The sequence below is a fragment of the Mesitornis unicolor genome, unplaced genomic scaffold, assembly GCF_000695765.1.
Source record: "Mesitornis unicolor isolate BGI_N332 unplaced genomic scaffold, ASM69576v1 scaffold9885, whole genome shotgun sequence".
Lineage (NCBI taxonomy): Eukaryota > Metazoa > Chordata > Aves > Mesitornithiformes > Mesitornithidae > Mesitornis > Mesitornis unicolor.
Window position 1 is genome coordinate 1 of NW_010184782.1, and position 16376 is coordinate 16376.

General features: G+C 40.4%; 1 protein-coding gene across 1 annotated transcript; it reads left to right on the forward strand.

Annotated features, from left to right (window-relative positions):
* Window positions 1–1404: 1404 nt before the first annotated feature.
* On the forward strand, window positions 1405–10808 carry LOC104534076 (carbonic anhydrase 5B, mitochondrial-like; the record flags this gene model as incomplete). Its single annotated transcript, XM_010184592.1, has 6 exons — window positions 1405–1602; window positions 5540–5658; window positions 7296–7391; window positions 7571–7633; window positions 8834–8989; window positions 10629–10808. Coding segments are annotated over 6 exons (812 nt in total), but the record flags the coding sequence as incomplete, so codon positions are not given.
* Between the last annotated feature and the right edge of the window lie 5568 nt (window positions 10809–16376).

Genomic DNA, 16376 nt, shown 5'->3' on the forward strand with positions numbered 1-16376 from the left:
GGGGGAGCCCCGCGTCCCTCAGGGGGGCCGCCCGGGGACGCGCTCCCTCAGGCTGGGGCTGCTCCTTATCCCTCGAAGCGAGCAGTTCCCGCCGCCTGAGGAGAGCAGGTCTAAGCCCCTCGCCCCTCTCGCTCTCCCCACCCGGCTGCTTCATCGTCCCCCAGCCCGCCCAGTGCCCGGCTGAGGAGCCTCGGCACGGTCGACGCCCATGCCCCTCCATCGCTTCCCGCACCCCCCAGGCCGAGGGGACTGCTGGTGCCTCCAAAGTTTGTGTAGAGGAGGCGGGGATGCCAAGTTCAGCCTGGTTTTGTCCATGACACTTCCTCCACTGAAACATCAGGAAATGGCACTAACAATAAGAGAGCGGTGGCACTTTTGGAGAATATTTTGCACGCCTGCCTCTGCGTTACCTGTGTGAGGTGATCTTGTGCAGGCTGATAAAGTTTGCTCCTTGCTGAGGGAACCGAGGGGGAAGATTGTTTAGCCAAGCACTCGAGTGGTTTGTTAAAGGATTTACATTTATTTTTTCTTTCACCTTATGAAAGACCACAAGCATTTGTATCTAATGAAGTAGCTGGTAACACAGTGCTTCAGAGCCCCTCAGTTTTGGGTTCAGTGGATGGACAAAGCACAAACAACCTTTGTCTGTGAGTTGCTGATGTCGGGGACAACAGATGAACAAGTACTCCCCAAGTCCATGCAGGTCTCAGTTCTGGTTTTAAACAGAATAAAATCCTGTGGAAACTGTATTTGTCTTTATCTGCCCTGTTTGTGCCAGTTTGAGGTACCCAAGCTGCCCCCAAAATTGGTAATTTAGGATTTTACAGGTGTGGGGATCAGCTGTAGGTCCCCAGCTGCATGAAGTTGTCTTGGTCAATGTTGCTATGGGTGTTTGAGGAGCAATACACAGTGGTGTAACCCCTGAGCACACGTAGGCGGAAGACTGGCACCGTCAAGAGAATATTTTTGCCTTGTAGTGGGAGTTATCCTGTGTCTGGTGCAATCTGACGTCAGTTGATGGTCCTGGTGTGTATGGAGAGCTGACGTGGTGTGGTGAGACTCTTGGCAAAGCTGTAAAACGAAAGCCACCATAAAATCATCTGGCAATAAAAATAAAACAATTTTCTGACTAATAAGGGGCCAGAATTTCTTTGAGGAGCATTTTGCAAATGCAGAAAGGTACCAGCACAGTTGTAAGTCAAATTGCTGCACTTCCCTGTGTAGCCCTGAGTCATGCAACTGGAATGTATTATTATTTTTTTTACTTTCCTGTGCATCAGCTGACTTGAATTAGCTTTTGCAGCCAATATGCCAAAGCATCTTCTCTTGCCAAAAAGTTCTGAAGTATTCAACTGGAAGTTCTGTGTCGTGCGTTAGAGCTTGACTCTCTTCATCATCTTCCAGTGCATCCACTTTGGCAAAGTCCAATTACAATTCCTGGGGGCACCCGACAGTCTCCTATCAATATCCAGTGGAGAGACAGCATTTATGACCCCTTTCTGAAGCCTCTGAAAATCAGCTACGACCCAACGACGTGTCTTCACATCTGGAACAATGGATATTCGTTCCTGGTTGAGTTTGATGATTCTACTGATAGATCAAGTAAGCAAAACTCAGAAAAATCTGTGTAATGTCTTATTAATGCTTAGAGGGGAGAAATACTTGCATGCTGTAATACCTCAGTTCAATAACAACACAGAAGTTGAAAATGAATGTACAGTAGAAAAATGCTTTAGCTAAATGTGGACTTACAGTGATGGGAATTGTGATGTAGAAGTTCTCACCTTTACTATGTATTTATTACCGTGGACATTGTGCACAGACCCTCTGTTGTAGGTTGAAAATTAGTGCACAAGCCTTAATGCCCTGCCTTTTGATTAGGTCTTGCAATATCACAGCTTTGTCTGCCTGAGTCAATCTTCAGTCATATATCTCTGTATCTACTTAATTTTAAATGAGATTCCATCATTACACTTTAATAAGGTAATCTGCCACTTATCTCTTTCGTGGTGTTAACAGATATATTTAATGCATTTGAAATAATCAGCAGCAAAATTACTTTCAGTTGGAAAGCATACATACTTATCTCGATAAGCTTTTGGAGAATTAAATAATACCGAGCTGCTACCACAGGGAGCAGGTGTGTGTGTTCCTGTTGTTTTAGTGCAAGCAGGAGTCTGTGTGTGCAAAATCCAATTATGCATTCCAACAATTTAACGTGAATAAGCACTCTGACCTGAGGAGCTAAACCTTTTCTTAAATGCTCAATAGAGTCAAGTAACTTAAAAAATCAAGATTTTGCTACCAAATTCCAGATTTTCTGTCCATTGTTCCTTTTAAAAGTTGGCTTCACTGAAGGATATTGCTCTATGTGTAAAGAAGGTATTTCGTAAAGGTGGGTGGACTGGTAGCAGTTGGTCAGGGATGTTGTGAAGCACATGATTCAGGTCGATTACTCAGCTTGTTCGGGAGAGAAAAGCTGAGGGACCCTGGGCAAGTTCGAACCCGTTTGATCAGAGTTATTTAGGTTGAAGGTGACTACTTACCATGAGAGGTGCTAGAACTTCGTAAAGGATTTAGTAATGCTTTTGGGAAGGAAGCTTTTACCATGCTACTAAACAAGTGCTTTGTCTCTGAGGTACCGGTATTTTTGGTTGATGTTTGGAAAGAGGCTGAAAAAACAATGCAGCAAAAATGGTGGTGGTGGTGGAATGCCATTCAGGAGCTTTGGGTGTGGGGTTTTCTTGGTTTCGCTTATAGCTATTCACCAGAGTATTAGTTTTGAACCAGGGAATATTCTTGCCTTTCTTCATTCGAGTGCTCTGATATGAAATGAAGAAACCAAGTAGTGCCCTTCTCTTTTAAACTGCTATTGCGTTAGCTGGGGTTAGAGGAGAGCCCGAGACATCACTTGTTAGCTCATCAATGGTTTTAACTTACTAACTTCAGATCAGTTTTGCTTTTAATTTATCAGTCTTTTGCTTTATACAGCCACATCCTGCTATCTGTTGAGGATGTGTTCCTGTCAAGTGTAATGGTTTGCAGTTTGATGGATAACAAAGCCTTTTTTTTCTGCAAGAATTGATGTGAAGGAAGGAAATTGCCTGTAGAAGGTTAAGAAATGTGCGATATTTCAATACGCAAGGACAGTTTTTGTGACACAGAGGAATCCTTGGGACTGTCAATTAGAGAGGTGCTAGCCTTGCAGAGGCTGGATATTCAGAGCACATCACAGCTCTGAAAGATCCGCTCCATCTGTAAGACTGAACACTTGAGATAAATCTTTAAGTGTGAGCATTCTTGCTGCCTCTTCCTGCATGGTTGCCTTTTCATCATCATCATCTTTCTCAAATGAATTAAAGTCAATGAAGGGTGAGGATGGCATTGAACGATCAGTGACAGGACTCCAAAATGACAGAGAAACAACAGATCGTGGGGTGTTGCCGTGTAAATGGCCAGATTTTCAAGTGCCTGCCTCTCTCCTCCACCTTTCTCTCTTTACTGTTGCTATTTCTGATTTTTCTTCCTGCCAGCTTCTGTCTAACAATGCTAGAAATCCAGAGAAGGAAGCTTATGAATAAACAAACAAACAAAAAAAAGCTACAAAATTGAAACAGAAGATGAAAGAGACAAAAAGAAACGTGCATCCAGGATAGACAAAAATGCCCAACTCCTGAAAAGATGAAGGTAGTGCTGCCATGGGGTGTTTGCTTATGAGCAGAGCAGGAGGCTGAAGAAGAAAGAGGGTGTGGGGAAGGTATGTACAGAATGTGGTCCTGTGTGTGTGAATGCCACCTGCTGCAAGGAAATGAGGCTGAAACAGAACCAGGGCTGCAGTAAAAAGCTGTTGGGATTCTTGGTCCTTCTTGTTGTTAGAGTTCCTTTAAAGTTCTGTTTTGTTTTGTTTGGAAATTATCAAGACCGGTGAACTGAGAGGAAATGAAATGGAATAAATGCTCGTAAAGGGACTGTGAGTTTCTCTTTGTTTCCTGTCACTTTCTAGAGTCCAGTATAGAAACCTGATTTGCTACATGTGTGTGCCTGTGCGTAACTTTACTCATAAACATTCATGTGAATGTGATTACTGACATGAATTTAGTCTCCTGTAGGTTTGCATCACTACATAATCAGGAATAGAAGGTGTTAGAGCATGGAAACTTTAATTCTGAAAGACTTGGCAGTGTGGGCTGCGTCTTCATCCCATCCCTGAAAGCTGTCTTTCACCATCATGACTTTTTTTAGTGATGGTCAGTATGGCATTTATGCTAAGAGGTCAGCAGCAGTGGATGAAATTAATTAAAAGTCAATTTGCATAGCTTGTTTCAGTTTACTCTTTTATCACAAGCAGGTCTATCTAGTTAGCATTTCAAAACCACTGGCTGGCTTTCAGGAAAAACAACAAAAAAAAGACAAGAAAAGCTCTTAATGCCTCTCATTGTTTTCTCCTTAGCTTTAAAGTGTTTAACTTCTTTTCCAAATCAGAGTTGGGATTATGTCCTTCAGACAGTGGGTTGCTATAAAATTTAACCATGATGTACAGTAGAAGCAGCAAATGGGTCTCTACAGCTCCATGTTTGTTGTTAGCCCTTTGGAACTAATTACGGTCTCTAATTTACCAGATGCTGTGATGTCATGACTAGCAAGAAGACTTTGCAGGATGTTTCTGGTACAATTAGGAGGAAATGAGTAAAACTCAACAGTACACAGAAAACTAGACATAGACTTTTTAATTCATGTCTTTGGAAACTGATGAGAGGAAAAAACGCTGAAATCAGGAGAGCAGTCTGAATGTTTACCTTTACTCATGGCTAAAAAGTGCATTAAAGCATCCAGAAACTCAGAATCTTGCCCGTAGGCAGACTGAATTTTTGATGTTTTGTGGAGTGTAGCTTGAACAGTTGACAGTAGGTGCAGTATTAGCATATTTCTGGCTGTGCAGGAAATCTTTTGACATTGATTATGTGGTTGAAGCAGAATCGCATGTTTGGATTTTTGTAACTTGAAAAAACAGCAGAATGTACTGATTTTTCTGGCAAAATTGGATTTTTAAAGTCTTGTATTGTCATGAGGAATGTCAATATTTTCCATAGATACTGAGGCTTCACGGGGATGTCATTTAATAGATTCATACATGTTTCTTCTGGTAAGGCAGTTCTCATATGGCTGCTCAAAGAGAAAAGCATAGAACGTAATGTAACCACCAGGACTCTGCCAAACCTGATGTGCATTGGAAAACAAATTCCCTTGAGTGGGGATGGATGAGGAGACTATTTAGCTTATCATCTGCAATTTGATGTAACTGATTCAGACTGCAGAGAGAAACAGTGATGTGTTTGCTTGAACAATTTTGTCATAGCAAAGTATATTGTAAAAGTAGCCAAGCAATAGGGGACTATTTCAGTGAAATAGTTACTCCAGCAGATTTCTTCCGTGCACAAAGTTATTTCAAGGAAGATACTGCTGTGTTACTTGTCTGGACAATCATAAAATATGTTTATTAATACGTGTGTCTTGGTTTGGTTTGGTTTTTTTTTTTTAGTAATCGTTGGAGGTCCCTTGGAAAACCAATACAGGCTAAAGCAGTTCCACTTCCACTGGGGAGCTATAAATGAGTGGGGTTCAGAGCACACGGTCAACAGTAAATTTTACCCAGCAGAGGTATGAGATAAAATGCTGAACGATGCAAATACCTGTGGGGGCTGGAGGCTGGGTGTCAGGCTGGCTGTGACTATGCTGCATGCTAGAAAACTCCCAATTTGAGGAATTGCAGCTTACTGTTAAGGATCAGACCTGGTAGGTGCCACAGCTCTTCTACCTTATTAATAGTAAGTTCATATCCGCTGTGTTTTCTGGAGAGCAGTCTTAAAATTTTCTTCTCCCTGAATGTCCCCGGGGGCAGCTGCTGGACAAGCCAATGGCAGGCAGCAGAGTGTCATTGCTATTCCAGCTCTGTCTGCCTGGAGTGGTACAACGCTGCTCGTCCTTCGCCCTTTTAAAGGGGAAAAGGGTGAGACTGAGGGCACGATCAGGTCTTAATGAATGGTACTAATGTGGTGCAGATCAGGAGGACAGCAAATACTAATGGAAATGTGCAAGCTCAAATATAAATTAAAAAAATTTAAGTGCTTTAGGGTTCACATGAGGTGTAGAATCTGTTTTCTTGAGAGCAGGGTGAATGCAGCTGCTGTCTCTAGTAGACCTCTAAATCTCCCTATCCTTACTGCTTTAAAATCACTTTGTTTATTACTAAATGCTTGCAGAGAAACAAAGCACATACTAAATACTCTTTGAAAAGTATTTAAAGAGAAAACTGAAGGTTATTTAATTCTCACACCCATACCTGTAACTCAAGAAGCCTGGTCCTGCTTACTTTGTATACAATAATCATCTTGTGTATGTGACCCCAGAGCATTGGCTAATGTTAGAAAGTTTATTCCAGTTATCAACAATTTTGTGTGTGTTTCTTAAAGTCATTACAATAACGTGCAGCAGAGTGCTATGGTAACATAGTGGTTATCATGATGACTTTATTTTCTGTTTTCAACTTTTAAGCAATTATTGAAGTAGCGAAACTTTTGTGATTAAGTAGCAACTAAAGCAGAAAGAGTAAATAAAAAAGGATGGGAAAAACACAGATTAAGTTGCTCAGAGAGGAAAGTATGACAGCTATAAACATAGTTATATGTCAAAGATGGAGAATTTGAGAAGTTATTATTGCTTATTTTTGAGAAGAAGTTGATCTCCTGTTAATGTGTTTATAAGGATGCCTGTCAGCTTGGCAAGATATTTATTAACAGCAAGAGTGCATGACTAAGTTTTGGGCCTGGTGCTGGCAATATATTTGACACACAAGTCCCCTCAGTGGAATGCTTGTGTTGGACCATAGGCAGTGCAGAGGAAGCTCATGTTCTGTGCAGGAGAATGTTCCTTAGCAGAACGTCGTGCTCTGTTCTTCCTGTTAAGAGATGAAGGAGTCCATCAGTTCAAAGCATACAAAGCTTTTTTGTGCCTTTAACTGGCATTCCTGTAATCAGCCTCCCATGCACAAAATCCCTTTAATATGTGTGAAGTGCAGTTGATGGATCTTTGGCTATTGTTTACTAAAAAAGCAAAAAATAAGAAGGGAAGTGGCATTATTTTCCAATCATATTTTGGTCCTCTTTTCTGTGGGGGTGTGATTTCTGAGGTAGCTCTCTGCAGTGTCTCAAATTGCCAAGGGCCAAAGGTAGTCAAGTTTCTTCACATCATTGCTGTGCTCTGTGCATGTGTTGATTTCTCATTCATTTCTGTCTCAGTTGCATTTAGTACACTGGAATGCCGTTGAGTACCCAACTTTTGAAGAAGCTGTAATGGAAGGTAACGGCTTGGCTGTTATTGGAGTGTTTTTAAAGGTAAATTCACTTTGGCTAACAAGCTGCAATGATGCCTTTTTCTTTTCATTTTGTTAAAACCAACTTAGGACAAAATACCTCTAGAATTTTGTTGTTGTAATTTTCAAAAAAATACTGATTAAGGTAGATATATGGAATTTCAGCTTCATGATTCTCTAACTCCTACCTGTTTTCTGCAGCTAGGAGCACAGCACGAAGGGCTGCAGACCCTGGTGGATGCCTTGCCAGCGGTTAAACACAAGGTAAGTATTTTTAAGTGTCCTACCAGTCATCACTCAGCATAGCTAATGCAGTCATTCAACATAAAGAATACTATGAGAGTAGCAAAACACTAATTAACGTCCTCTTCCTTTCTGACTTTGATCTTTGAGGAGGAGATTAGTTTTTGCCTTTTTTTTTTTAATCAACACTGTAAATTCCCACTAGGAAGGGGAATTTCTTCACAGCTGATTTCTGACTTCTGCCAGGAGAGGGAGTGCTGCGTCTGACAGTGTTCATGAGCAGCTCACGCTCCTCCAGGTGCCTGTTCCTTTTGGAAAGGACACACAAAAAACACATCAAGAATTTGGCTGGCTTGTAAGCACCATCCAGTTGAAGTTGCTGTGCCATTATTTATTACCAATATTTATGGCAGTGCAGTGAAAATGCTGCTAGATAAATGCCAGACAAGTCAGTTCAGTGCCAAAAAGACCCGATTCTGATGGCCTTGCACCTTCCTCTCTCACATGATGTGTAGAAGCTCCCATCTAGAATTCCCTGGTTTTGAAAAATTCTTCACTGTAATATTTCTCCTTCTTGGTGGGGAAATCGGTGAAGTCTATATGAGGAAAAACAGGATTTTCCTTTCCTGCGTTGCCAGTATATCCTGGAAACACCCCAGGAGTAAAATGCCTGTGCAAGAAATCACGGGCTCTGAAGCTCCTGTGTGCTGTCTGGTATCTCACTTGTGTGAGTGCACATTCTGGAGACATAAATACTTGATATGATTTAAAGAAGAATTTAGTCCTCTTCCCTCTCCCTGCTGCCTTAAATCACATCATGAAAAGTAAAAGCACTTGTTTGCAGTCTGTTAAGTATATCTGGCAGAACTACCTCAACTTACTGTACCATTTATTCTTTCTTTTTCCTGTTGGCTTCTAGCTTCCACAAAGACATTGTCTGTTGCACCTTTGCACTCTTTGTTTCTTCTGCACTGAATTCCTAATGGCTTGTGCGGACAACAGAAATACTTAAATTTTGTGTAAGCACCAGCTGTTTCTTATGCTTCAAACCCACCTTATGGGGTTTTTAATTGTTTTATGTAGCTCAATATTCACAATACCTAACTCTGCATATGCATATGTAACACATACAGTAGTTGATTTCATTGCTAAGATATTTTTAAATCTGTTGGGCTTTTTTCAAAATGCAGTTTTAAAAAAGAAATTCTTTCTGGGATTTAGGACACTGTTATCGAGTTTGATGTCTTTGATCCCTCCTGTTTGATACCTTCGTGCCCTGATTATTGGACCTACGCGGGCTCTTTGACTACTCCTCCACTTACCGAATCGGTCACGTGGATTATTAAGAAGAAGCCAATAGAGGTGGATGAGAATCAGGTAAATCTCATGCTTACATTTCAAATCAAACCATACCTGTTTGGCTGCTGCCATGCAGAGGAAGATGCACAGACGTAGTTGCTTACCAATAAATTCTCTGTGTATTCACAGTGACTGCTTCACACTCTGTTTTTGTTCGGGGGGGTATCCTGAAAAATTCTGGAAGACTTAAGAACTCTTCAGTAGGCAGTTAAAGATGCTTCTCCAGCTCTCCAGTAGAGTTTTTATCTCTGTATTTGGCTGTGCTGTTCTTGAATTCCCTTTTTTAAAATCCCCCTTTAAAAAGGACAAACAAACAAAGGTTTCAGCAACTGTTTGTATTACAGAAGTTATTTCAAGTGGAGGAGTTTGTGGTCTGGCACCAACCCACACTTGTCACCATATGCCCTCTACTGCTTTTAATTTTAGTTCTTGGTGTTTCAATGTGATGTTATTCCTTGGTACATGTAGGGACAAGTAGAAAGTGATCAGGAGCACTCATTGGAATTGTACTATGGTTATGGTTTTTGTTGGAAGTTTTCAGGATTTTTGTGTCTATTCGAAGTGGAGCACTTTGAGAGCAATTACAGGATGACTCACTGGAATTGTACTATGGTTGTGGTTTTTGTTGGAAGTGTTCAGGATTTTTGTGTCAATTTGAAGTGGAGCACTTTGAGAGCAATTACAGGATAAAACAAATCTCAGAGATCATTGCAAAGCAAGTAAAAATGAACAACAACAAAAAAACCTACCATTATTTCCATGGTTTAAGAGGCACTGAAATTTCTGTGCATTGTCCCTGTTTTTTGAGGCTTTGATTAATAATGAACTGTAATTCCAATGACTTCAGGCAAAATACTGGGTCTTTTTGTTTTTAGGTGCAACTTTTGCATGGAGCTAGTCAGTCTAGAAAGCCATGGTCCAAAGAAACACTGACTCTGAAGAACAGGCATGTTAGTGATCTTAATGTTTTAGTTTATGTAAGGGAACAAGATGGGAAGAACTGAAGACTGTTAACAGAGCAGAGAACCAAATGTGTAACGTGTCATTCTTTTCAAGTGAAATTTTTTATACTTTTTTGTCCTCTTGCTTTTCTTCATTCTTACTCTTTTATGCCATAGAAAGGCTTATCATTTACTTAACATTGTAATGCCCTTGTGAGCATTACAAGCTGATCTGCTGCACGCTTTATTTTAATCCCCAGTTACAAACCACTGACAGCAACAACTCTGTAGCCTGTTGCTTGTTGAGGTTCCCTCTTTGCTGGGTGCCAGCATATTCCTGTCTGTATAAGATAACAGATCCAGGAAGGGTGTAAGTGAAGGAGGTTGGAGAGACTTATTTAAAGATCGCATCTGTTCTAGTGTTTGAATGGGAATCAGTTCTGTCTCAGATATGTCACATTTGAGATTTAGTTCCCCTAAAGATGGCAGATGACTGACAATTCATTTTCTGCCTTGATATGGCTGATGGTGTAATCTTTACCAGCAGGTGACAAAGAAGTGCCAGAAATTCATGCTAAACTGTCTCAGAATGCAAATCTAATAGTACTTTGATCTTACTGGGTTTTTTTTCCAAGCATGAATGATTGTGTTTTGTCATTAACTCCACTAATTCTCCAGTTAGTAAGGTCACAAAATTTGACATTTCTCATTCTCAGCTGGAGGCATTTCGGATGCTGCTCTTCACTTCAGATGGTGAAGAAGAGAAGAGAATGGTGGACAACTTTCGTCCTCTTCAGCCATTAATGAACCGAACCGTCCGCTCATCCTTCCAAAGCAGACATCTCTTGGATGCTGAAGTACAGCCCCAGGACCACGCTGAGCAGGTCAGGCCATAGATGGCCATGAAACGTCCAAACTGCGGTACCTGGATATAGCTGATGCTATTCTTTAATTATTTTTCCTTTTTCTGCAGTGTGTGTGTGTCATACAGTTTCAGTTCTGCTAAGCGCCATTCGATCTTCTGTAGAGAAGCTGTGGGGTTTTTTAGTTTTCCATTTTTAAGAAGTAAATAAGGTTAACCATTAAAAAAATTGACTTGTTTTAAAGCAGGGATCAGTAAGGAATTATTTTGACAGTGAGAGGAAAAATAAGGGCAAAAGATCTCCTGTGCTGCCTCTCTTCTGAATTGTTCTGTGTCTCTTCAAATGTTCTTTCAGTGACTTGCATGGATTAATAATCCCAACTGAAAACATGTTAGCAAGCAGGAAGTGTGAAGAAGTGAAAAGTATTAATACTGATCAGGTCATTTTGTGAAATTGTTTCAGAGGTTTGGGACGAGACCTATCTTTAGTGATGTGTACAGAGACACTTTACCTTCTTCCTTTTTCCTTGGTGCTTAGGATGACAAGAGGAGAAGGAAAAAATTACAGAATGTAACCTCTTTCCATTCTGTTGACTGCGTGATCCATGTTTGATCTGGATGCTGCAGAATGTTCACGTTATCTACACCACAAGCCAGAAGAGTTTCTAAGACCTTGTAACAAATGTAGAAGCTTTTTGCTTTGGCAGCTTTTACTTTTCTGTATTAATAACGTGTCAGGAGAAGAGAGAAATCACCAGTATCTCAAGACTGGCAAGAACAGCAAATTAGGCAAAAATGTCCAACTGATCCCAGGGAATCGATCACATCAAAAAAAAAGCAAAATTAGATAACCTCCAGCTGACCCTCCCAATGGGATTTGGGGGAAAATAATAGTAATAATAATAATAAAAATCTGAAACGTAATCCCGTGCTAGGAAAGCACATGGATAAAATGGAGCATTCAGAAACTTTGAAGTTGGGTTGTGGTTTTTTCAGTTACTCATAGGGCACCAATTCAGTCCCTTCAAAGTTTTGTCTTAAGATGTATTTTTCTTATAAAAAGAATTATTAGAATTAGCTTCATGACAACTGGGGACCAGATTGTATTTATCGCACCTTATGGAAACGAAGTTAAGTGGTAGTTGAACTTTCTTTGTGGACCAGACAAAATTGTTGTGTATCTGCCAGCTGTGGAGCCTTATCCCAGAGTTACGGTCCATTTGCCACAAGAATTATCTACCTCTGAAGCATGCCATTACTAGCCATAATTTTCTCTCAAGCACCTTTCTCGCTGCCTTTTTACGCTTGACTGTATTTAACAGTGTGAAATTCATGTACCAGATATATGGTCGGATTCTCTGATGAGGAGCAGGTCTGTAAACTCACAATGGGATCTTCATTGATTGAGGAGTCCTCGTGGAGAACAGATGTTACTCTGTCTGCTTTGGCCAGTAGCAGTCACTGGTTGCTGATGGGATTCAGCACAAGTGATGGCAGGACACCAGCTTGTCAGCGCTAAATTCACAGCTTGAGAATCAATACTCCTTTTTTTAAAGTCTTGGTGTCAGTTTAATGCACTTTAACACTTTTTAGTGTGACCCGGATGATTCTAAGGCTTTTGAATATTGTTTTTTAACCAATTAAGTGCCCAGGTCCTGCCTTTGCTTCCTTAATAGCTCAACCTCAGGCTGTTGCTGTGTTGTGCCTTTTCCCTTGACAATTTGAAATGTGGCCACATAACCTTAGAGTGATTCTATGTGGTAAATGTACAAAAATCTCTCTTTTCTCCCAGTGTAGTATACTTATCTTTACTATGCAGTATATTCAACTTGGTAGTGTGTATATTCTCAGTGTCATTACCTCTCCCAAGCCCTTACTGCTCAGTTGAACCTTACCATCTTCATTAAACTCTGTAAAACTATAGCATCTACACCAGCTTGGTTGAACTGTACCCTCTCAGTTGAAATATATAGGTTTTGGCATCATCAGCCAGATGTTTTACTTAATTTCTGGTCTGCAGAACCACATCAGTGATGGTTTTGCCAGAGAATGACATTTCCAAGATAATTTTGAAAGGGATTTCTATGGTTCTGGCAACAGGAGAAGAATTCTTTTACTTTCTGCCTGAATGTACAAGATCCAGTCACTGCTGAGCTTGAGGTTTTCATTCAATGCTGTTCTTGCAATGCTTTTCCGAGGAGACAGCAGTGATTCACAACTGGTGTATTATCTTGTCTGTCTTGGAGATTTTTGCTACTCGTTATTAGCAGTTAGGAAAAACTGTAATATAAAGACATCTTAATGTTGCCTTCACATTTAAAAACACAGGTGACTCAGCAGCACTAAGCTAGCTATAGGCAGACTGCATCAATATCCATATTGTATATAAATGGGTCTTGTAAAAGGCTTCATGCAATTGCTCAAAGTTTCTTAGTTGCCTTGGTAATGTTCACCAGGTTTTTGTGTACCTCTGCTCCACTGAGCTTGTCTCAGTTAATAGAGCTTTCCTAGCATATGCAAATACAAACCACATATTTTATTCCTGAACTACTATGGTGTAAATGTTTAATCTACAGATGAATAACGCTGTAGTATGCTCGTACCCAGCTAAGTTCTCATGGGTTAGGTTTGCTCCACTGATTAAACTTACCTCCTGTTTGCATGAATCTCTTTGACATGCTCACCACCATGCATCCATCAGACATGATGCTGAATATTCTCTTTTCAGTGATCTACTTAAAATTCTCATAGAGATTTCCTTGTTAAAAGTATTGTCATGGAAGTTTTGTTAGAGGATAAATGCATTATCCAGCCATACCATTAATAAGCTATACTCCACACATATTTAGATAAAATCATATCTAAATATACTGACATAATGAGTTTTGATTTCAGCACTGATAATTTCAAATATCTGGAAACAGGGTCAACACAGGAAAAAAATATTACTGTGCTACATAAATAAGCTTTACAGGGATTTTCTGTTACAGTTCTTTTGCTGTTTTTTGAGTCTTGCATCTACATGTTAGTGTTCTAGCATCTCTCACTAAGGTAGACAGTATCTCAGTCGCAAAGCAGATTGTTCTTGAAATTAGGCTGGAAATGAACAGAAAGGGGTTTGGGTTTGTCTTAACTCTTATGTTACAATGACTGCATTGGCTTTGCAAAAGCGAAAAGAAAAATAACTCCGTGTACCTGCACACGCGTGTAAAGGAGGAGATGGGTTAGAATTCTTTCGCCTTATTCTCTCAGTTGTGTGTGGGGAATAGCAGTTTGACTTGATGGTTGGACTAGAGCTAGTATTTATCGTGATTTTGTACAACTTAAACTCTCTTTGAGAGGTGGCTGCACAGGAATCTTGAGGCTCCTCTTTCAGATGGTACAATACAAAAGGGACATGTTTGTATTTGTCCTTGCGTAGTATTCACTTCTGTTACTTAATACAGCACTGAGAGGCGTTCCTGCGGCAAATAAGTACCAGGAATTAAAGACTGTACTAGAAATACTCTTGAGGACAGCTTATTTTAGAGGGAGTAGAAGCGTTTTGAGCATGGATCTGCATCCATGTTGATCTGGCTTCCCAGTGCCTGTTGGTATTTCTGTTAAATATCACGCTTACCAGAAGTCTCATTCTTGGTGACTTCATGGTTGGAACAACTTCACTGAGCGTATTTGAGTGTTTGCTCCGTATTCCTGCATTCCAGCACCTTCACACCAGTGCACTTTGGGTGCACACCTCCAGGTGTACCTGAGCAGTCTTCTCTTCTGTCATTTCTGGATTGCATTGGTATTTGTACCACAAGTCTGACAGGAGTGTGTCTTTTGGCTTTGAAAGCTATAGGAATGGGGATTGCTTTGATCTCACAAAAATTAAGACCTTTTAGAGTTTAAGGGTACTGGAATTCTACACGGCTTAGTTTGGAGGAAGGGTCCATTTTGCCACTCAACTTCATAGTCAATAGTTTTTGCTTTTTAATTTTTAATGTCTTAACTTGTATTTCTTGGCACATCTTGGCTTTTTTTTTTAATGTGCATCTTGTTACCGTGGCAGTTATTACATTGTGTATTTTAATGGATGTTTTCTGCCTAACCATATTTTACTGAAATTATTGTCTGTGCGGACTACGCGTGTACCAGGGAATGCCTGTTGTTCAGCTAGGATATAGGCCTTTTCCCTCAGTTTTTACCCGATGTAAAGGAACTTCTAGCTGCTGTATTTTAAACTGTTAAATTAGTGTGCAACTATGCAATAAAGAAACACAGAGAAACCTGTGTCCGTATCTCCTTGCGTAATTAAGCTCTTCAAGTTTAAAAAGTAGATTTTCTGTCAAGAAAATAACACAATTCCTCCTTGAGAACGAAGCAGTTCATTACGAGTGGAGTCTAATTCAGATGTCAGGCATTCTGTGATCCTTAAAAGCTATGAAAGACTCTGCTGAACTGTATTATGATTGGAATGAAAGCACAATGACCCCTCTGTTGCCGCTGGACTGATGGAAGGGTATCTGATGATTTGTTACATTCAGCTAGATGCAGCGTCTGCAATGGGATTCCAAATTTTGAGGATCTTTGCTGAACTGCTTCATTTGACACCGATCATTAAACCCGATCTGTCAAGTCAGCTCCTTTTTCCTTTGCGTAATTGGCCTTGATAAAACCGAGCGCTCATCTGGTGTGCGGTGTAGCCCTCGAGAGTTTCACATTTAGTAGTTGTGGCTGCAAGGATCTTAGCAAATAACCCCCAAAAAGCTTTGAGTAAAATAAATTACTGTTATTGATAAAAATTGGCAGATTGGGAGAGACAAGTCTTAATTTCTCTGTCTCACTGTTTAGCCATGCTTAGACTCAAGGTATTATAGGTATGTTACGTTTAACTCATTTCATTCAAACAAGTTTCCACTTCTTTTGATGGGAAAATAGGAGATTACATTCCTGGTTAAGGGATTCCTCCCTAAAATAACTCTAGGCGATACTATTTTATAAGTAAAACTGTTATTTGTTACCCTTTGTGGTAGGCAAGCCACTTGAGTGGCACAGGCTAAGAGTGAGGCCGGCTCCATAATCATTATTAATATTTAAGGTTCTGGAAGCTACCACCACTTCCATGTACCCAACAAAAAAGCTTATGAGCCCTTGTGTTAGTATAGCCGAGGTGTTTGCTGAAGAAATGGCTTACTTGGTTCCAGCAGGCTGTCTTATTTTGATCAAGGCAGCTCTCCTGATAAATGGTTAAGAACATACACATTACTTGTAACAAATGGCCAGTTTACTTCTGAGATGGGTAATTATTTGTCTTTCTGACAATTAATTCTTTCCGTCTTTCTTTTTGATGTGACAAACTCGAGGTGCGTGAGTATTGGCATATGGAGAACTGATTGGATAATCAAATAGTCTTCAAAGATCCTGCAGAATAACTTGGGGGCCTGAGGAGAGTTAATGTTCGTGGCCAGAGCTGATGATCATACGTGGCATTTGTGAAGTGCTTTGAAGATACAAAGCACTGTATGAACGCACCCTCACGCCGTGGCTGCAAAGCAGGTATTTTCTCAGCAATACAAATGGGGAAACAGTTGCAGAATTAGCTCTGATTGATTAATTTGTG